At 34.7% G+C, this 24,171-nt stretch overlaps 1 protein-coding gene across 1 annotated transcript; it reads left to right on the top strand.

Annotated features, from left to right (window-relative positions):
- The first annotated feature begins 8,214 nt into the window (after positions 1 to 8,214).
- On the top strand, positions 8,215 to 11,336 carry LOC113701945 (probable transcription factor KAN4). The gene is made up of 6 exons (XM_027222880.2): positions 8,215 to 8,495; positions 8,590 to 8,666; positions 8,755 to 8,818; positions 9,024 to 9,087; positions 9,248 to 9,314; positions 10,874 to 11,336. Exons 1-6 carry the CDS (start codon positions 8,345 to 8,347, stop codon positions 11,126 to 11,128), a joined length of 678 nt encoding a protein of 225 aa, XP_027078681.1. The 5' UTR covers positions 8,215 to 8,344; the 3' UTR covers positions 11,129 to 11,336.
- The last annotated feature ends 12,835 nt before the right edge of the window (positions 11,337 to 24,171 follow it).

A 24,171-nucleotide genomic window follows, 5' to 3' on the forward strand; every position in this document is an offset into this window, starting at 1 on the left:
GTAAAAATTTGAGCGGCAAAATGGCAAAACTGCAAGTTGGTTTGAGATTTAGGCCATTTGTAAGTCTGAAAATAAGATTTTACAAAAAGCTGGGCTGGATCCAAAACTCAACGAGTACACCCACCAATACAGTCTTGCCAAGTCAGAAAAGTCTCATTTAATCTCTGTGTCATTAATTTATTCCAAGGCCCACTGCCTTGTTTCTCTTTTTTTTTTTCCTCAAAATGCCCCACTTTGTGTCCCTTTTTTCTACAAATCTTTAGATTTTTTTTTCTCCCTATTTTGTTATACTGTTGGAACCAAACTTTAGTTATGGAATATCATTGAGATATTATTAGAATTCTTGTTTTCTTTTTGATAAATGAACTTTATGATCCATTCTCATAAATCTACACTAATGATAGAAGATACATCAAGCTAATGTGAAGCAAAAATAACATATCTGAAATTCAACAGATACAATAAATTGAAAAATTAAGAACACCTCTGATAAATAAAAATAGCAACACGAAATCCTAAAATATCTTCTAATCAGATGAATCATTATAACTCTATTCTATGCATGTTTCGAACTACCGAATCTAATGTTAAACAAATTTGGGCTAGCAGAAAGATAGATTTGACAAGTTCAAATGTTTCTAGATCTGACAAAATAAATCTAAGAAATCTCAAAACTAATAAGAAAAAGAACAAAAAATAAGAAAAACTCTCAAAAAGAAATCCTAAAAGGGAATAAATATCCCACAAGAAGAATTAGGAGAGATAAAATTATCACTAAAAAAATCCAGGAGAGAGAATACTTCTACTAGGAAAAACTTAGGAGAGACTGGGATTTGAACAAAACAAGAAGGAAGAAGTTAGAGAAAGGGCCTTCCTTCCATGGAGGAGGAAGAAAGTTGTCCGCCAGGGAGAAAGGGTTAGAGAGAAGGCGGAGGAAATGTATAGAGAGAAGTTAGCCCACTAGTATTTCTTGTCTTCTTGGTGCTTATTTTTTGTTTATCGATGATTTTATTATATAGTTTTTCACCCTTTAATGAATATAAAAAAAACCCATGATCATAATGATTAACTGGAGAAAAGCAAAATGATTTGTGTATTCATTCTGTAATGGTCAGCATATTAGAATCCTTAAAATTTTATTAGTAAATTCCAAATTGAGCCCTGGTTTGTTGATTCCCCGTGCATATGGTGAAGCTGAAGTCTGTTGGAATTAATCAAGAAATGTAGCGCAATTATGATTACCATTCTGCAATTAATGATAACTTGGATACATATGAACTCGGTAATTTGGTGATATACAACAATGGAAATGCATTTAAAGCAAAAGGGACCAAGAAGAAAATACAGGAAAGTAACTATTCAAAATATACCAAAAGATAAAAAATAAAAATAAAAAACTTGGAAACAAATTAACATAAATCCTAAGGGTGTGAAGTAGTCTATTAGTAGTCCAAATTTTAGTGTCTTTTAATGTGATGATGAATTTTAGGAGATTTTTTTTTTGTTTTAAGAGCTTGTAATAAGGGGAAAAAAAGAATCAAAAGATTTGGAGGAAAGACAAAAGGAAAAAGCTGCGGTTTGGGGAGGAAAAAAAGGAAACAAGGGAATGGGCTTTGGAATGAATTAATAAGATAGAGATTAAGTGAAACTTTGATGATTTCTTTTAATGTGATGATGAATTTTAGTTGATTTTGTTGTTTTATGAGTTTGTAATAAAGGGAAAAAAAGAATCTCAAGATTTCGAGGGGGAAAAAGTGGAAATAAGATGCGGTATGTGGAGGGAAAAAAAAGAAACAAGGATGTGGGCCTTGGAAAGAATTGATAAGATAAATATTAAGTGAGGCTTCGCTTATTTGAGAAGGCTGTTGGTGAATGTACTCAAGAAATTGTCAGGATCATCTGATATACATTTTACTCAATTCTGTAACTTTGGAAAACAGCCAATAATCTGGCCGATCAACGATATTACTCTAATTGTGATCAAATAACAATTTACTAATGACAAAGAAGTATCAATAAGAAATAATAAAAGGCCAATTTAGAGCATAATCCGGAGATTCAATAATCCCATTAGAGTATCATGGCATCCATTAGATATAAGCCGTTAGATGAGAACTTGTTGAGGTAGTAGCTTAGTGTTGCAAATATGGTTGCATGGGATGCTTGCGAGCCTGGTCGAAGTAGACATGGCCACGGTTTCGGTTTATAAATCTACTGTTCTGATTCTTCTAAAAAATGAATTTGAAACGAATCTTATAAGGACGGTTATGGTTATGATTCTTGAACCTCCGCTTTCAATCCACTTTCAATTCCACTTTTATTCCAGTGATAGTTCTAGTTCCTTTAGGTTACAATTCTAGTTTGTTTAGTTATGTTTAAACACTTGTTATTATAAAATTTATTCTAAGAAAATATAACAATGAATGTAGGAAAAAAGAATTTCATTGTATTATCATGTGCAAGGAAAAAGAAAAAATAATATAAATTTTATGAAAAATAATCTCATTGTTAATTGGATTAGATTGGTTTTAGACTTAGATTAGTTACAGGGTCTAGACTTACTAATGGGACGGGACAATGGTTATTGGACTGGAATTGGTGCTTTTAGTATTGGATGCTGACTATTGATATTGAACTCTAAATTGGTTAGATAAGTTTGGGTAGTAAGCATTTTTATAGACGATTTAAACAAGTCCTAAATTGTCGATTTCAGTTCCAATTCAAGTTTTTGGTGAACCTAAAAATGACCTTTAGTCATGGTATAGTTCTAGTTCCAGTTTCTAAAATTCAAATTCCAGTTCTGGTTCAACAAATTATTGGTCCGATTCCGATTCTGATTCAAATCTGAACTGTGGCTATCTCTAAGTCGAAGCTTGACTCAGCTTAGTCAGTCTATTAAATTGAGTCAAGTATTTCTATACTTGACTTATTGGCTCGTCGATTGGATTTTGGATTTTTAGTAAACTTTTTTATTTGTAGTGAAATAACATTTATGTTCCTATATTTCTATTATTTATCAGAGTAAAATGTTTATTTTGTCTACTTTCAGAAAACATATATAATTATCCTTTGTTTGGCTTGATAAGTCTTACACTCCAGTTTGACTCTTTTCAAGCTTGAATTTGAGTTTGAATTGAGTTATATACTAAGAGCTTAATCAATGTAGTCTCGAGTTTGAGCTTGAGAAGATTAAGTCAAATTCGGCTCGATTATATTAAAGTTCAACTCGACTCGTTTACCAGCCTAGTTGCAAACTAAGTTCATGGGCAAAATGAAAGATAAGTCAAACTGTAGGGGCTTGTTGGTGTAATCTACCCTAATTGCTTATCAGCCAGTGGTAAGCATTATAGGGTCTTTTCTAGAGATGGCACTGGGGACAGGCGGGGACGGAGGAAATTTTCTCCCCCACTTTAATCGGTGGGAGGGTGGGAGGGGACGGGAGGGAGGATACCTCCACATAGGGGTGGCAATCGGGTCGAATTCGGGTTGGCGGGTCGGGTTGAGACCCGGGTATAACAGAAAAAATGTTGACCTGAACTTGACCCGCCAACCCGAAACGGGTCAGGATACCTGACACGAACCCGAAAATTTCGGGTTGACGGGTCGATCCAAAATGATCCGAAACTTAATTTTAATTTATTAATTTATCACTGTAATTTCTAATAAAATCAATTTCTCACAAAACTAATTACATAATCAAGTAATAAAAATTTAAATAAATAATTCCAAACCAAATCTAAAATAAATTAAATACCGTAAAAGTGTTTTATCCCAAACCAAATATAAAATAAATCAAAACAATATAAAAGTAAAAAAAATATAATATATTATTTGTCCAAATATAATAATTTCAACTTCACACAAGTTAAATAAATTCATTTAGGATTAAGTAATTAATGCCTTTGAAAAAAAAAGAATAACTTAGTTTAGTTAGATAAAATAATTTTTATGTTTATTAAATTATTTTTAATTCGTAAACGGGTCATATCAGGTCACCCACGGGTTGACCCGAAATCGACCTGTTTTCTTTTCGGGTTCATCGGGTTCGACCCGATTCTGACGCGTGTTAAGTTCGTGTCGTGTTTTCAGGTCGTGTCAGAAATTGCCACCCCTACCTCCATCCTATCCCCCGCCCTGTCCCTCACCTTAATTTAATATTATATATAAAATATAAACATATAACATGATATAATTATATATATATGTAATATGAAATGAATAATATAATATTTTCTTGTGATAATATAATAAATTTTTTCGTTAATTTTTTGAGGCAAAATAATAATTATATGTTATTTAGTTTACATTTTTTTGTTATAGCATGTTGTTTATAAAAAAAATAATGATAATTGATTTAGAATTTATGTAATATCAAATATAGAGAAACATATTCACAAGGTCAAAATAATTTTTAAACATTATCCCGTGTTAATTTTTTTTGCTGTAAAATTCAAAAGAATTATTAATACATCTATTATTAGTGTTATACATATATAAAAATAAAGTCATATAAAAAGATAAAAATAGTAGTGGGGCTTTGTAGGAGGGGACGCTGGGGTGAAGGTAGCGAGGGACAAGGGAGCTTTTAGGGGATGTGGTGGGCACTCTCCTGCCCAAATTCGCCCTATTGCAAGCCTTATTCTGGTAACCACATAACAGATTCTGGTAAAAGTCTTTATATCAGCCATAAGACCCATTAATTTACTTATTTACTAGTATAGTATATTGACCTGTGCATTGCACGGGATTATATGGGAGGGAGGGAAAAATATGGCCGAACATAACATTATTATCCATTTATCTCATATTCTTCGCCTTCATGCCTTTTTTTCCACCTCTCAATCTCCTTTCTCCTCGATAGTCCTCCTACTCTCCACTTTTATCCTTTTCACTTTCTGAATCTAACTTTGTCGCATCCCTACAACATTTTTTCATTCCTTCATTTCCTACACAATTTTCTTGTATCTCTACAACCCTTTCTTGTTTCATCAAATCCTATTTTCTCTTTGCTCTATCTCGCTCCCACCCAATTACCCTATCTCTTACCCAATTTTGCAGCTCACTTGTGTCCTATTCTACTATTATTTTCATCTATTTATAAATGTAAATGGTAACCTATTTACTCACCTATTAACAAATGAGTTTGCATATGTAATTTAATTGGATTCAAATGGGTGACCAAATTAACCCATTAATTAGTGGGAATGAAATTGACAGATTTGGATCACTTATTTTGACTTAATTAAATTAGACATAGATTCAAACTCAATCATTAGTGGGTAAATCTAAATTACTCTAATAATTATATTCTAAATTTTGCAAAGATGTATTCATCGTTTTTTCTCTTCTTTAATTTCTATTATTTTATTTTTTTAAAATTTATCCTACTTCCTCCATATCTCTCATAAAAATTTAATAAATTTCGTGAATGTTAATTGATTGTTTGCATTAATGCCTAAATTATTTTTAGATTGTCGTAAAGTGACAAAATTTGAAACTCACTATGATGACCATTTTAGGCTCCTCTAAGTAATAAAATCCAACATAAAAATTATAAAAAGCAAACCTATTAAAGTGCCCTAAGCTTGCTGAATACAAAAGAAAAAGGATAAGTTTAAAACTGCAAGAAAATTGATTTAGTAATTGTAACATAAATTATTAAAAAATAAGAGTAATCGAGTATATCATTAGAAGATGTTGACAAATGATTATTGTACCTAGAAGGAAAGCGATAAAATATAATTGGGTGAATAACTAAAAAATAGGACTAATCACATTATCTCAAGGATTTGGCTAGATAAATTAATCCTCTTTAATGAAGGAATAAAAGGGGCTAAAGTGATAAAGATATAATAGGGTGAATAATTTTAAAATGAGACTAATCAATTATCCCTGAGAATTTTGGCTTGACAAATGTATTTTATTTAATTAAGGAGTAAAAAGGACTTAAAGTATTAATAACAAACTATAAACGGTTTATGAAGGAGATAGTGAGAAAGTTTTAAATTTTAAATCTGACTAGTGATAGGATTAGTTATAACCCACTATTTTAAAGTTTTTAATTAGATTTTATGTATTAAAATAAATACAAAAATCTAGAAAAAAGAATGAAAAGTTTGGAAGTCATTGAGAGGGTCTCTGCTAAAAACACTCTCTGCAATACATATAGATATAGATATAGATTTTTACAAAAGACTTAAGTTGTTTTCTTTAAATGGTTGGGCGGGGATAGCTCGAGCTCAGTCCGTTTAGCCCAAAAAAACTTGATGAGTCTTATATTTCATAGGACAAGATGGACCTTAGGTCTAAATAATAGATCCGAATTAAATATGAGTCGAGTTTGAATTTTACTAAACTCAAGTTTGATTAAGACTCCGGCCCATTCATATGTATAATTATATTTGTATATATAATTGTGTACTAAATTATATATAATATATAATTATATATATTATAACATTAAAATATTAATAATATATATAAATTTATAATAATTTATAATAATTTATACAAATTAATATATTATATATAATTATGGACTTTAATTATGAGTTTGGATCGAGCCTAGTATAAGCCCAAAACTCATTTTAAAGGTTGGTTGAGCTTGAACTTGAACCTTCTAACTTGGACCCGAGTCAAAAAACCTGCAAGCCCAAAATTTCCTTTTATTTTCTGAGCCGAGCTTGAGCTTACTAACGCTCGGGGTCGACTCATGAATCCATTGACACCCCTAATTGACACGTAATAAAAGTATCATGAAGTTCTAGGAAAACCCCCACTTTGGCACTTGGGATCCTTGATTACATGTTTTTTATGCCAACTCAATGCCACCTCTAGTATTGTGCCAAGTGTCTTGTTATTATTTCCACTTTAATTTTCTAATAATTCAAATTGATTTGGTTTAATACAAGTTTTCTCTACTCTCTAAAACTTTGAATCAAAATTAACCGACCGATCTAATTCATATATCAATACTTTTGAGTTAACCACTCACGATCTGTTGCTTTGGAGAAAAAGATAGTTGATGTTGATGGTCCATCAGGATATCTAGGCTTCCTTCTTGCTTTCTTCGAACGTGGCATCTCTATTTCTTGATGATCAGTACTATTTTCTTCACGGGGTGACCTCAATCTCTTCAATTGGGGTTTCTTGATTATATCCCCATATGAGAACAGAACGTGATTACCATCATCTTCTTGATGTTTGCCTTCAAAATCAAACTGGGATATTGCTGAAGGAAGTTCCTCGGACAATAATGTGTGGTTGGAGCCGGTCTTCCTTCTGAACGATCTTTTCCCTTTTGTGAAATTGTCATCAATTTTACCAGCAAGAAGCTGCAATTTACCGACCCCATCTGAACCATTGTCCATTGATGATTCCTCTGTTTCTTTTTCAACAAGAGTTTCAACAAAGTGGAAAGATTTCGCTTGAGTTTTCTTTCTTTTTCCTCCTCCTCCAATCTGTTCCCCTCTACTTCTGCAACTGCAACCAAGATATCAAATTTACCCCAGTTCGGGTACAGTCCAATACCCGAATAATCAAGATGGCGTTCATCATCATTACTACCGCTCTTCCCCATCTCTTTATTCAATTCTTCCTTCTTTGAGTTTTGAACGACTGGAATTGAAAACCCTTTTTCAAGAATCAGCAACCAAACTCGAGAACACGTGCTTAATCGAAAAAATAAACACTGAGAATTCGATTTATCAAGAATAAGTAAAAAGTTCTTCCTTTCAAAGCAATCAACGATGAAACACTTTGGAGGCAATTTTATTTAGGATTTTCTTTTTCTTTTTCCCCAAAGCAACAGATCGTGAGTGGTTAACTCAAAAGTATTGGTATATGAATTAGACCGGTCGGCTAATTTTGGTTCAAAGTTTTAGAGAGCAGAAAAAACTTGTGTTAAACCAAACAAATTTGAATTATTAGAAAATTAAAGTGTAAATAATAACAGGACACTTGGCGCAATATTAGAGGTGGCATTGGGTTGGCATAGAAAACATGTAACCGAGGATTCCAAGTGCCACTTTGGGCACTTTGAACTATCCTGTTGGCATTCGGGTACCCATAATACCCACTTAAACGCACAATATTCTCCCGGAGAACATGCCATCCGAGGAAAAGTTTCGGATATGTGGAATATCTTTTGTCCCAAAGTTTCTGTATAAATACGAACAGCAACTAAAGCTGGTTGCACAAGAAATGAGCAATAGTAATATGCATAATGGCTGTAAGAAAGATACCTATACAAATTTTCTTGCATAAAGTGTGCATCCATATATTTCATGCTTATTATCCTGAGCAGGTATGAAGAATTCCAACTAGTTCAGTTGTCCTGATCATCATGGCAGCCAAAGGGAACGACACCAAGATACTACACACTAGCGATCGACAGTTGCAAGTCGCCGAGAATACCAGGAAACCAAGGATAAGATGGACTCCAGGGCTTCATAACTGCTTTATTAAGGCAGTTGATCGACTCGGTGGGCCATTTGGTGAGTATAAACATACAACTATGAATACCCTTCAATAGTCTTTAGTAATATGGCGAGACTTTTTATGTTTTTTGATATTTCAAACCATGAACAGAAGCTACTCCAAAAGAAATCATGACGCAGATGGACATTCCTGAGGTTACCTCAAGCCACATAAAAAGCCATCTTCAGGTAAATGACTCCGGAGATTTTATGTTAAATATCGGGCTTGGATAAGGGACCAAATTGTGACTAAGTCTATGAATTTCTTGATTTCCAGAAGTACAGGCTGAGAATGGGTTGCAATAGTGGGACAGCAGCTGATAGCACAGTTGCAAGGAAAGGTAAGATTCCTGTCAACTAAGCCTATTCCTTAGTGGTTCATTAAGATAAAGTTATGCTTTTTTGTCTTGATTGCTCAACAAGAGTCAACAACTGATCAGCAAGTTCTTCATCATCTACTACACTTGATTTCTAGCCTTAACTGATCAGCAAGTTCTTCATCATCTACTGCTCTTGATTTCTGGCCTTTGTTGTTTCGGTTTTCAGCTGCAACAAACACCATGTTTGAAGCAGATGATGGTAGCAATACTGCAGGATGGCACACAAATGAGTAAGACCACGGAACTTCATAAATTCTCTGCAATCCGAAATTCTTTTAAGAAAACAAATAACATTTTTGCTGAAATCTGTTAACAGCATTAGGTATATACAGGTCCAGGATTTTCAATCTACAAATTCATATCTTAAGAAGTTTGTTTTGCTAACTCCAGAAGCATCCAACTTATGCAAGCACAAAGGACTAAATTTGAAGGGAAGAGAAAAATTTGCAAGAAGAAGGTATATGTTCTATTATAACTCAATGCAGTGAGGCTAAGGATTAGTCTCTAGCCAAATGCCGCTTTCAAATCTTGAATTCTATCTACACAGAGTCATTTTAAACTGGAACTTCCAGCAAATAGAACCTGGATTTGAAGATCTTGGACTAGTATAAATGTGACAAACAGTTGATATTAATAGAGAGGAACCATGTCATGAAATCTAGCCTACGGACAAAGTTGTTTAAAGGGAGTGACTGAGGGAAATTTGGATGATGAACATGAACAATAGAGCCACTTTAAAGTGCTTTCCAGGGAGAATCCGGATTGTGGATATATGGCCTTTCAGAAGGAACAGATATAGTAAATTTATACCTTAATTAGTTAGATTATTAAGTTAATGTTCCAAAATTGATATTGCTTTTCTAATTTTAATGTTACTTACGACTTGTCCTAACTTTTTTGAATTGCATTTAAAGTAAGTATATTGCTCATAAAAATGTCGTTTTGTGTTAGATGTTGAATTCAATGAAAAATTGACCAAGTCATGTGCTTAACCTTTAACTCTTACGTTTTAACTTTCTTTTTTATCAATTCAAAGAGCATAAATATTAGTCAATTTATTTCCAATAATATGCATTTAGATAATACTTTGTGATTGTTTACTTAATTAATTTACTGTAATTAACTTAAAGAATAATATTGATAATCTAAAATTTGAAAGTATTTCGACCAACAGATGCAGTATGTAAGGAATGCAAGTGATGGGACACAAACTACTTTCATTACTTGTTTATTTTTAGTTTGTAAGTATCTCATATATTTATCCTATTCTTCAATCCTGTATATTTTCATTTCTCTAAATGTCTCAATTTTTTCAACGCTATGAGCAAAATTTTTTAAACTTTTCGTTTTTTTGGCTTTCAAAATGATTGTATTAGACTAAATCCTGAGCTTCAAATAAACTAATGAAGTTTAACTCTAATTTGTCCTCAAATCATTGGCAACCATTTTCAAAAAAAAGAAATCACAAAATCAGGTATATTTTTCGACTCCTAACTAGATCTCTTGTTTGCTTGTTTTTTAGGCAAATCTTTACAAACGTGTAAATTTAATTAAATTATGATCACAACAACATTATTTAACTGTTGATCAATAATCTCAAGACTATTATTTTAAAACGCAATAAAATACCCATTAATTAAATACTGTAAAAAAAATTGAGTCATAGACATAAAAGAAAACCAATCATATCGATCACTGTGAACTTCTATGAGCAAAAGAACATTACAAGAAAATCAATGTATTATTGGAACTCCGCAATTTAAAAAATAGACCTATTTATAACAAGGAAAAAAGAAATAATCTTGGCCACAAACATTTTCCTGTGAATGAAATTTTACAAGGGCATTTCCAATTCCACTATTCATGACCAATGGGCTCGTGCACTACATCTCTATTCTAATTTCATTTCTAAAATCCTTTTTTCTTTTGTCGTTTTTCTTGATTCAGGATATAGAAATGTACAACATACTTAACCAATTATCTTAATCAGTTATTCATCATTGTGAATGTTTGCAGAATTCAGACAATGTGGGGCAACATCAAGTGCAATGTAATGGGGACAAAAACTTCCATACAAGCACCGGACATCAAAGGGGAAAAGGGAAAAAGAGAGCAGAAGATGAAGATGTTTTCCATTTGGAAAGACAAAATGGGCAGGAGAAGCAAAGTGATCATCATCTCCAACGTCCATTATTCAACCTGAATGCTCCTGCTCTGGATGAACATCAGCCAGGCTGGGATTGTGAAATCAGCTTCCATCTGCGATCGTGAAAGCACTATATATTAGTCTTTCTGGTAATAATCTATTTGACAGTTATATGCTCTATTGTCATCATTAGCTGATGGAGCTGCAAAGAGATTTAGTTGTGAAGATAAGCTTCTTCAAGCCTTCAACTTACAGGCTGATGATCGACTGCCACGCTTATATATCTTGGACAAGACAACAAACAATATTTATTTTAAAGGACAAAATTTGGTACTATTTGAGTTATAGTAAAGAAGAAATGCGACAATAATCAATGTGTAGATCCATTTAATTTGGATTTTTGAGTCTTTGCTGCCAACAAATTCCCTTTGTAATTTGATGCTCTAAGTTTTCAAAGGCTCAGATTACGGTCTTCTTGGCAGCCCTCGAGGTATATCATTCTCGAGCCAGCCCGTCTTGTAATTCCCCAATTTCATTTGAGAGAGTCAAGTCTAAGGATATGATTCATACAAGTCTACATTTTCTATAAAACTCTAAAATTTACAGTTTTCAGTCCTTTGCTTTTCTTCATTCCTTTATTTCTTTTTTTTTTTGAGAGAAAGTCTTTTGTTTCCTTTCTCTCTTCCCCTTTTCTCTTTTGTATTTAATCTTCTTTGAAGAGAGGATATTATTTCTTCCCTATTATTTCTCACGGTAGATCCTATTTGAATCATTTTTTTAATGTAATTGTAGGTGGGGAAATTTAATCTAATTTATAAGTTAAAATTGAATCACGTTAAATTGATCTCGATTAAATTAAATTAAATTATGACCACCTTTTTGTCTTTAGACATACAAATTGGGCCAGTGATTTATGGGCCTTAAAGTGAAATTGTAATGGTCAGTCAAATTAAAATGGATTAATTACTTCATCAATTCATACTAAACAATTTGGCCAGCACATTGTTGAAGCCTAAATTAAATGGTTCTTCAATTACAAGTGGCCCAAATTGCAGAAGCATTCTGAATGGTTTCTTGAAGATCAATCTTTTGGAGGTTTAAATCTAAGTCTACAATTTTTTGGGTTATAATTAAGGGTCATCTCTCAAGCGAAGATATACATTCAAATTCCTAGATCTCAAAGAAATTTTGTAAAATTCTCGCACGTGCTTTCTCCCTTAAATCCAAGTCAAACTCAAAGTCAAATCAAATTCATGTGCTTGTTGAAAGCTTAAGACTGGAGATTTAAGTACTCAGGCGATGTCATACAATTATTATTATCTTCTATGCACAAATTGTGGCAAACGCCTTTTGATCAAAGAACAAGTCTTTTGGTCTTTCAATTAAAATCTTTTGAAGAGAAGACTTAGGAGATTATATTTTCTTTAATCTAATAAATTCTCAGATATTGTAACCCTTTTATACTTTAATAGATCAAAGTGATATTTTCACAATCTTTCTTGTCTTCTGTCTTAGACAACAAAATTTGTGTTACAAATTTTTGCACGCCCAGTGGACTCTCTCTACCTCCCATCTCTTCTGTTCCTACAAATGCTTGTTTCAAGTATTCAACTATGATAGACTCCAAGAAGGTGAGTTTTGCTTCTGATGAGTCAGCCTTTGATGTTCGAACCAATCAATATGCATGGTCTGTTGCTCTATACCGAGAAGCAAGACAAAGGTGATACCACAAAAAGCTAAGGTGGTGCTGCTGGTCAAGAGAAACATCTTGAAGTTTTTCTCAACAAGAAAGGAGGCCATGGTGTATTCATTGACAGTTCAAGTGATTCAACAAATTCCATGATGATGCCTATCACGATTACAAATACTACAACTGTTAAGGATCAAATTTTCAATTTTGCAAGATTACTGAAGGGCCAGCGGTGCATTACAAAATCTAGATGCTAAAATAGCCAAATTGATGGACACGGTAGAGAACATTGGTGAAAATTGCCCAAACATGTTTTAGAAAAAAAATTCTAAAATGCATGACGAGGGCAACTCATCTTCAAAGGGTAAAGAGAAAGATATTTTAAAGACTTACATACGGAGCTTTCAATCTCTTCTGATTGTACAATTCATGTAGAAGATGAATTGGGACAGTTAAATAAAGAATTTCTTAACCGTTTTTATAGCACAAGGTAGAGACAGTTAGCATAATTGAGCTCTTGAATGCATGCCAATGGAACAATAAACCTGTTATTGATTTCAGTGAATGTTCAAGGAATTTGAGCTTGAATTGCAATGACTGAATTTATGAGTCTTCCTTAATTGAGATGTCGGTCCAAGACATGCATTAGGGACTCTGCTATATTTTGTAAGGAATACAGCTGAAGACCTTTGATGAATTATCAACAAAAGCCTACAAGTTAGAAATTAATCTTGAAGGGTAAGAGTCATCTATTCTTGATCCTCACAAAGGTAAGGAGAAGCAAGATGTGAGGGAAGGAGTCTCTTCAAGCCCTTGTTCGAAGTGTTCAAGATCAACAAGTGGTCCATAGGGACATTGAGGGATTGGAAGGCGATAATCAAGTTGTCTACACGATGATCCAATCCCATGAAGAGCCAAGTGGAGACCACGACCACACTTAGTAAAGTCGGCCACACTATTAGGATTTTAGTTGCAAGAACACTTTTACTAGCCTTATATGCGTAGGGATGTTGAATGCATGGTTGGTAGATGTGCCACCTGCCACAAGGCCAAGTCTAAAACAAACCCATATGGCTTGTATACCCCATTGCCCATTCCACATTATCCTTGGGTAGACTTGTCTATGGACTTTGTTTTGGGACTACCTAGGTCACCAAGGGGTAATGATTCCATCTATGTGGTCGTTGATAGATTCTCTAAGATGGCTCATTTCATCCCTTGTCACAAAACTGATGATGCATCTCACATTGCTAACTTGTTCTTTAAGAAAATTGTTCGTTTACATGGTATGTCTCAAACCATTGTTAGTGATAGAGATGTGAAGTTTTTGAGCTATTTTTGGAAGACTTTGTGGTCAAAGCTTGGCACTAGATTGTTATTTTCAACCACAAGTCATCCTCAGAGCGATGGACAAACTGAGGTTGTCAATCGCACACTTGATACTTTACTCAGGGCTTTGATTAAAAAGAATCTTAAATCTTGGGAAGAGTGTTTGCCACATGTCGAATTTGCTTAAAATAGAACTGTTCATAGTGCGACACACTACTCACCATTTGAGATTGTTTATGTTTTAACCCCCTGACACCCCTTGATTTGGCACCCTTACCCTCCTCTGAGCACACAAACTTAGATGGGAAAAAGAAAGCTGATTTTGTGCGCAGGTTACATGAAGCCGTTCGAGCCAATATTGAGAAGCGTACGCAGCAATACATCCAGCAAGCTAATAAGCACCGTCGCAAGATGACCTTTGAACCTGGAGATTGGGTCTGGCTGCACTTGAGGAAAGAGAGATTCCCCCAGCAACGCCAGAGTAAGCTGTCCCCAAGGGGTGATGGACCTTTCCGCGTGCTCTAACGCATCAATGACAATGCCTATAAATTGGAGCTACCTGGAGAATACAACGTGAGCGCGACTTTCAATGTCACAGATTTGAGCCCATTCCTTGCCGAGGAGGACCTAAATTTGAGGACAAATCCTTCTCAAGTGGAGGGGACTGATGTGTGCACGGGTCTTAGCCTAAGTAATGACCCAGTTCGAGTCACATTGGGCCCAGTTACACGAGCACGGGCCAAGCGCTTCAAGGAGTCTCTTCAAGCCCTTGTTCGAAATGTTCAAGATCAACAAGGGGTCCATAAGGACATTGAGGGTTTGGAAGGCGATAATCAAGTTGTCTACACGATGATCCAAGCCCATGAAGAGTCAAGTGGGGACCACGACCACACTTAGTAAAGTCGGCCATACTATTAGGGTTTTAGTTGCAAGTCGTAGTTTAGACTAGCTACTAGTTGATACCTTGTTTGAGTCAAGGATTCGGCCCATTAATGTCCAAGGGTGGCCGAACCTTTCCTTTCTCTAGCCCTAGGGTTCGTTAGTCATTAGCTTATAAAAAGGTACAAGTTGTACGAGAAAGGGGTTAGACACTCTATCAATAAAATTTCAGCTTTGTTTCTCGTCATTATTGAGAGTACAATTCCGTTACTTGCATTGGCAAGGGTTCTTGAGCAATCTCGCGATTGTCCTTGATTGTTTATCCGATCTATCCACTTGAGTATTCACCTCGATTGGAGTCGTCGACCTACCACCTTCAATTAATTCGTGTCGTCCGTTTTGGTTTTAGGTTCCGCCAACCAAACGTGGACAATCTCGCTAGATCCTTGGGCAAACGTGCTACGTGTCTCGAAACGAGTTGATCGAGGAGCGTATCAATGCTCCAAGGCTTCTTGAAGGTCAGGGTTGAGACCTCTAAGGAACCTTGCCATTGTAGCCTCACTATCTTCTTGAATGTTTGCCCTCATCATGGCCATCTCGATCTCCTTGTAGTAGTCCTCCACACTCATGTTGCCTTGAGTGAGGGTTTGTAGCTTTGAATGGAGGTCACGGTTGTAGTAGCTAGGAACAAACCTCTTGCGCATTAATGCCTTGAGTTCTCGCCAAGTCCGGACTAGTGGTTTTCCCATTCTCCTTCGGTTAGTCCTTACTTGGTCCCACCAAACTAGTGCGTAGTCGGTGGAAGTGAAAGAAGCGTGTCCAAGCTGGAAGTGAAAGAACCAAAATGTAGGAGCGTGTCCAAGTGGAAGTGAAAGAAGTACCCAAGCTGCCCACTTAGTTTCCTAGTTGATTTTGGAAAGCAAGTTAGTTTTTGGAAACTTTTAGAAAACCCTTTCCTCCTTGAAAACAGATTTTGGTAACTTCCAAATTCCTTTCCATGCAAATTCAAATTTTATCTCCTTCCCAAACCCCTTCACTCAAGTCGGTTGGGACTCTATTAAACCCTAAGGAAATCCGACACTCACACACACTCAAAATCAGATTCAGACTTGATTTCCCTTGTGCAAACACTCAAGACAGTTTCAGACCTCTCTCACCACAATGGAGGATCAACAAGGTGATGCACACAACCCTCCTCGGTCTCCCCAAGATGTTCCCAAGAAGTTCACACCAAGGCCAAGGAAACCCTTCACCACCGCTAGAGAGTACAAGAAGATGTACACTCGAAGGATGAAACAAGCTCCCAAGAAACAAGATATTCAAGAACTTGAAGAAGTGGTGGATCAAAACTTTTGACCCTTTTCTTTGTTTAATTTTCTGTTTTGGATTGGAAACAAGATGTAAGCAAACTGATTTTGGCAATAAGAATTCGACTTTTCTTTCTTGTTTTGATCTCTTGCCACCTGACTCCTCTTTCTTTCTTTTCTTTTCGTTTCTTTTTTTTTTTGACTTAACAAATGACACAAACACTTGGCCGTAAGAAACAAATTCCAGAATCTGGTCAGCCCTTAATTTTCCCACAATCAACGGTCAAAACTCCAAGATCTTGCAAAAACTTACCAAGAAATTATCAAGAACTTCAAGAGCTTCAAGATTGATTTCAAGAAACTCAAGAAACCCTAGATTCTTGTAGGTTCCCTTCAAGATTCACAAGCACCAACAAGTTTGACCACAAATCAAATTTGGAAAACAAGTAAAACAACTTGGATGACCTTCACACAACTTGGACAGATTTGAGCGAAGAAACCCTAGCGCGCAAACGAAACCCTAGCCACCACCAAGCTAGTCTCTTGTGGATCAAGACATGGACAGAATGTAACACAACAGAAACCAATTTGCCACGTAAATTCTGGACAGATTTGATATCACCACGACGACTCAACAACACAAGCAAGTTCAGACAGAATTTCGCGACTGATTTTGCAAAGCAACACGGAAACAAACGTTGGCCAGATTTGACACAACAAATGGACAGAAATTTGATGCCACAAACGACGGCTAAACGGCCAGAAAATATTAGACAACGAGACACTACAACTTCGGACAGAATTGGTGAACAACGACAACACACAATGGACAGAATTACTTCGGACAACAAGACACAATACCAACCAGAAATTGACGCAACAACGAAAAACACGGATATAACGACAAGGCAGCGGAAAAACACAAACCCTAGATGACACAACAACGAAAAACACGGATATAACGAAAGATACCTCAACCTTTGCTCTGAAACCAACTGATACGCTCCTCGATCAACTCGTTTCAAGACACGTAGCATGTTTGCCCAATGATCAAGCGAGATTGTCCATGTTTGGTTGGCGGAACCTAAAACCAAAACGGACGACATAAATTAATTGAAGGTGGTAGATCGACGACTCCAATCGAGGTGAATACTCAAGTGGATAGATCGGATGAACAATCAAGGACAATCGCGAGATTGCTCAAGAACCCTTGCCAATGCAAGTAACGGAATTGTACTCTCAATAATGACGAGAAACAAAGCTGAAATTTTATTGATAGAGTGTCTAACCCCTTTCTCGTACAACTTGTACCTTTTTATAAGCTAATGACTAACGAACCCTAGGGCTAGAGAAAGGAAAGGTTCGGCCACCCTTGGACATTAATGGGCCGAATCCTTGACTCAAACAAGGTATCAACTAGTAGCTACTCTAAACTACGACTTGCAACTAAAACCCTAATAGTGTGGCCGACTTTACTAAGTGTGGTCGTGGTCCCCACTTGGCTCTTCATGGGCTTGGATCATCGTGTAGACAACTTGATTATCTCCTTCCAAGCCCTCAATGTCCCTATGGACCCCTTGTTGATCTTGAACACTTCGAACAATGGCTTGAAGAGACTCCTTGAAGCGCTTGGCCCGTGCTCGTGTAACTGGGCCCAATGGGACTCGAACTGGGTCATTACTTGGGCTAAGGCCCGTGCACACATTAGAAGGGGGAATACTTCCTGCAAAAAGTGGAAAGAATGAGACCATCACTGCTTGTAGTAAAAAAGCCACATAGAAGTAAGGATGGGAAATTGTCTCCCTCCCGTACATTTGATAACATTATACAATGGCCTTAAAACTTTTTAAAGATTTTTAAGTTCGTAGTATATTTACATCCCCTAAATTTTATAAAATTCTCTTCTTTAGTTGTATTGCCCCCCTTAAATTTAAGAAAATTGCTTTGTATGCATAAATTATCTTTTTAACATCTATAAGTTCCCTCCTCATTCTTCATTAACCCCTAAAAAATAATTAGATCTTTTACTGATTGCCTTGTATAACAAAAATTTTTTACCTCTTCTAAATTAAACATTGATGACACATTAATGGGAAAAAAGGATTTGGCCTTTCAAATTGGAGTACATAGTATATTTCTTATATAATTCTAAGAGTATGATTTATGTTGAAGTTAACCAGTGCACCCCTTTACCACGAGGTCCTGCCTCTACTACTAATTGCTAGTGCAGCACCTATCAAGATTGTCCCTAAAACTGCAAGGAAAGAAGATGTGAGGACCCGAAAATTATTTTAAATTTTCTCCTTTTTTAAAAAATTAATTTATATTTCCTTTTAATTTTACTTTACTTGATTATTTGCTAGCCTTAATTTGACAGTGATTTAAAGGTTAAGTTAAGATGTTTATCATTCCCCTTTTTATATTTTAGTGCATGCTAAGTTCTGTAGTCCATTAAGATAGTTTGGCCGACGAGTGAGATGTGTGTGTTATATTTGGTGGATGAGAACAAGTGTGGTACTAGAGGGAGTATGTGATTGGAAGTGTTAAGAGTGAATTAGTGAAACATAAGTTACAAAACAAGAGAAAACAAAGAGATAGGCATTTGTCACCGGTTGAAGACACCATTTGATCAACTCGCGTCACTTGTCACCGGTTGAAGACACCATTTGATCAAGACCTTTCCTTCATTAATTTCCTTACTTTCCTTTTTATTATTTCTCCCTTGCATTTCTAGGGTTTTGGCCGAATTTAGAGAAAGAAAAGAGAGAGGAAAAGAAAAAAAAAGAAAGAAAGAAGGGGAAAAATGGGTGGATGACAAGTGTTGGTTATCAAGCCAACTTTGACCAAAGACTTCTCTAGTCTTTATCTTGTAATTTTCAGCAAAAATCCCTTCATTCTCCTTCCTTGGCTGAAATAGAGAGAGAAAAAAGAGAGGAAAGCCTTCAATTTATCATCTTGATTCTTGCTTGCTATGGAGAGAAATCAACCTAAAACCCTAAATCAATCCATAGAAAGGTGCAACAAAGGTGGCAAGGAAGCTTGAGGTGGAGTGATTTTGGATAGGCAACCTTTGTTTTGCATTTTCCTATAAGGGTTTGAAGGTATGAAGCTAACCAACATTCTTCTCTTTCTTGTCTTGCATTTTATTGGATAGATGACTTGAATATAGAAGTTTTATGGAAGATTTCATGGTTTTGCTTAGTAGGTTGCAATTTTCAGCTTTGGAATGTATTGGTTAGTCTTGATATGAATGGTTTAACTTTGACATGAGATTGGATATGAAATTTTAGCTTTGGTATGAGGTTATCTAGCTCCTATATTCCAATTTCCAGCTTTAGGGTTAATTTCCAGCTTTGATTGATATTTTCCACCCTTGACTTGAGAGTTTCCAGCTTTGACATGGACTTGTGAGTTTGATATGAAGATATCTAGCTTGGATATGCATTTCTAGCTTTGTTATATGATTTTTCAGCTCTAGTAGTTGATTTCCAGCTTTGCTATGTTAATTTGCACCCTTGGAATGCCAATTTCAGTTTATTAGGAGATGTTCAAGTTTTGGTATGCAATTTCAGTTTTAATATGAATATTTCTAGCTTTGGTTTGAAATTCCAGCTTTGAGATAAAAAAATTTCAGCTTTGGTGTAAGTGATTTGGAGCTTGTTATATATGTTCAAAGTTGATAGTTTTGTGGCCTTGATTGAGGTTCATTTACTATGAAACTAAGATTTGAATTGGATGATTAACTTGAAGAGATATGGAGACATATTGCTAGATTTTCTCCTTGTTGGTCAAGTGAGGGTTAAGGTGTGAATTTAGGGTATTTTGTTTTCCTCTTGTATATGATTTTATTCAAAACACTTGTTACAATCTATTTCTTTGCATGTGTGTCAGTTTTGAACCAAAACAAAGAGGTTTAAGAAGGGAAAAACCTTGTTTTCCAAACTAATTGCTTGCTGGAAAATTTTCGCAGGAAGCTCTGCGCAGCTTTGGGAAATTGGCTATAACTTCATATAGGAAAGTCAGAATTGAGTTCCATTTGATGTGTTTGAAACTAGACTCATAGGGTTTTCAACGGTATAAAATTCAGGGTTTGGTTCAACTCCTATAAATACCGGCAATTTGCAAAATTTCTTAAAAACCAAGACTGTTCTGTTTTTGCACATGAGATAGCAGTGAGTTTGAACTGAAATTTGACTAACCTATGAGCTGAATTTCATGAAGACGTCTTCTAAAACCTGTTAGTGCTTTGAGTCTATTTTCTAATGTGTAAGTTTTGTGATTTTTTGACCTACCGAACTCAAATTATACTTTTTCAAAGTATGTCACCAAAACTAGGAATTTTGTCAAATGAATTGAATGGGACTTGAAAAATTTTGGGAAAATTTTTCTAGATCTTAAACCTTAATTTGGTTTGATTTTGGATGCTTAAATTGCTCTCCTCACTTTTAGAATACTTGTGTTGGATTTTATCTTAAAGTCTCGAGCTTAAAGTGAGAAGCATATGGAATACCTTGGAATACTAGACGTGTATGTTTTGGCTGGTTGAATTTACTAAGTTTAAATCTATTGTGATTGTGAATCTTGTTTCAAGGTGTGGTAGCGATCAAGGTTATCATCCAGAGAGTTGACGTTTAATCTACTGATATTTGTGAGTGTTCCTTGCATGTTGTGCTTCCAATGACTATGTGGAATGTTGTGAATATTTGCTTGAATGTTAAACGCTTTTCAATGATTGTAAAATGGATTTTCAATGGGTGAGTGTGTACTTTATCGCACTCGACCTGAGTGAACGTGAATTTTCAATTATCAAATGATTGAATGTTACTTGTGCATGAATGTAAGCCTTTGGCTGAAATGGGCTCTTACCCTTCATTGCCAATCGACTCGAGCCAGAAGTGGACTTGGTCGGGCAGGTGGTGACCCTGGGACAATGTTTGGTATACTCGAGTATGGCGACGAAGTCGAGTGGAGTACTGGTCAGTGAATGCAATGCAATGATTGAAATGAATGACTGAATGAATGAATGAAATGAACACTGAAAGAGTTTTTGCTTTTAAATATTTTCAAATGTCAGAGGAATAAGGAAAATGGTCGGCGACTGAATGAATGGCTCCAAGTGAGCACGTATCCTTCCAATGATTGAATGTTTATTTCTTGAATGACTGTTTATTACTATGCAAAGTGTGTAAATTGTTAAATGTAATACTTCCATGTTTTATCTACCTGATTGCTTGTTTGGGAACCTCACTGGGATTTTAACTCATTCCTTTAGTTTTGTTTTCTTTATAGGAGTGGAGGCCGGATCAAGTAAGCGTGAACTAGTGTGTATAATCTTCATGTATTTGTACTTTTTTAGATGAAATGTATTTGGGATCTTGATTAATGAAATCCTATATTTCACTTTTGGATTGTAAATTAAGTTAGAATTCTTGGATGAATGGAACTTTTATGTTAATCTAGAGGCGTGAATGAATATTTCAAGAATGTTAGTGAGTGAGTCCTGACAATAGTTGAGCAGGCAGTCCGCCAAACCCTTGGGTTCGTCCTAGGGGGAGGTGTGGTCATCATAGAAGATAGAAAAGTCAGTGCTTGTCAAGAGCAAGAAAGGTGAAAAGCAGGCCTTACGAAGATTCAAGAAAAAAAGATTATGATTTGATCGGTTTATTCTTTGGCACATCAGCCATGTAATAATTTGTAAACAAAAAATTATAAAGTTCATGTTGTTTTAACTTTTGAATTTTGATTATAGTAACTAACCCCTTGTTTGGTACATGGGAATGCTTAGAATGGAAAGGCATTTTCACTCTGAATACATTTGCACCCAAAATGGTGGGAAAAAAATTTATTATTCTAGGTTCGGTAGACAAGTCAAAATGGAATATTTACTCAATTTTCAATGTTTGGTATAATCAATATTTAGATGTTAGAATGGAATATACTAAATAAAAATTTGACTTAATTGCCCTGAATAGTTTATAGGACATAATATTTCTTAGTACCTTTATTTTATTTTTTCTATAATAGTATTTTGTCTATTTACATGAAACTTTAATATTTTTACTTCAAAAATAATTGAGGATTGATATAAAAATTCTTTAATTGTAATACTTGACCATTTTTGAAATATAGATTTTTAGGTTAAAATTTTGTATTTACTAGCAATATAATTAGCAATGTCAAATATAAATTACATGAAGTCAAAAAATTATAATTTATTTTTAATCTATTTTCAATTTCATGTGATTCAAGAAAAAAATTCTTGCACAATTTTTCAAAAGTCAAAAAAGAAAGTATTTTAAAATAGTTGTTTCCTTGTATAAAACAAAAAAGTTATTTTAAATACAATGAAAATTAATTACTATGAAAAATTATATTCAAATATTAATTGAGTTTACAAATAGCCTAAGATATCATGATGTGGTATCAAAATTTATACGGATAAATTTGGCCTCCTACTATTTAGACATTTTAGGATAAAGGTGGAAAATGCTTTCTCTAAGTGCAAATTCGGTGCTAGAAGTAAATCGGTGAAAAATTTGGAACGACAATTAAAGTCATATAAGTCAACAAGATATCTTTTCTGTTTTTTTGATAGAAATATGTCAACAAGATATCATAAACATAAGTTTATTTTAGTATTTTCTTCACTCAGGAGAAATTAGTTTACAAAAATCAAAGGAAGAATAATTTGTTAATACTCTTTTTGAACTTCCTCGTCTAAGTCCCGGTTGTTAGTTTCATTTTTTTCCAACAACGATAACATTTGTATAACCTACTCCATCCTATTTTAGTGAGAGGGGGAACCTAACTTATAGAGGAAGCCACAGAAGTGGCAAGCCACAAATAGTGGCTAGTGGGAGTTAAGGTTTGAACCCTTGACCTCCTACCCACAACCAAAACTTAAAGTCTTTGATGGTGACCAACAGACTAAATTGCTGTTGGTAGTTGTTAGTTTCATTGCTTCATCTGTTTTGCATAGTGTTGATGGCCACATGTCATCTTTTTGTGGCTAAAAATCTAAAACACACATGGCTCATGCAAACTTTGTCATTCCAACACAGTACTATATATATATATATATATATATATATATATATGTCTTCCATCCAACAATAAGAATTAATACTTTAATAGCATGATCACATGTTATTAAGTGTTTTTTTTTGGTTTGAAAACCCCACTCACTTTACGTCTTCTAACAGAAATGTTTTCAATTGTAAATATTAGCAAAGTTATCTTAGAATCTTATTTGACCAAAAAATCTAAATAGAAGTGTAATTGTTAAAATGTGAAAACTTCACACTTCACTGAACAAATAAATTCATTTTATATCTAGCAGTAAACCTGAATTAGAAAAGTTGTTTTGTTATATGGATAAATTCATCAATTCAATGAATAAATATATCCAGACATTTAATGACTAAGTATATCCAAATGTATCTGAGATGATAAATGGTACCTAATAGTTGTGGTATAAATATGAGAGCATGTCTAGGGAAATACTCGGACCCATTATTTTGGAAACATGCTTGATTTTGTTGACTAAGCGCATTTTCAAGTATGACCATGTCTTAAGTTAGAGCCCAAGATTCTCAAATATTCAAGACCTAACCTTTGGAAATGGGTTTACTAAGGCCCAAATATTCTCTTAAAAGGCCAAATTTATTATTGTGACCCATGTTTTTCAATTAAGTCAAGCCCATCTTAACTGTCCAAGTCTAACAAAATAAGATACTTTCAAGATTGGGTTTATCCATAGGGCCAAGCTCGGACTAAAATTTGGACCAAAGTAATTTAGGTCTGTCTACACCAAATTTTAAATATCATTGGTAGGATCTGAGAAAATTGCACTAATCATCTTTCACATATTACTAATAATAAATTCTAATCCCTCTCTTAATCAAAACGAGTCATTTTAGTTCCTAACAATAACAAATGCTCATTTTTGTCCTTGGTCATCTTT

The sequence above is a fragment of the Coffea arabica genome, chromosome 1e, assembly GCF_036785885.1.
Source record: "Coffea arabica cultivar ET-39 chromosome 1e, Coffea Arabica ET-39 HiFi, whole genome shotgun sequence".
In the NCBI taxonomy this organism is placed as follows: Eukaryota; Viridiplantae; Streptophyta; class Magnoliopsida; order Gentianales; family Rubiaceae; genus Coffea; species Coffea arabica.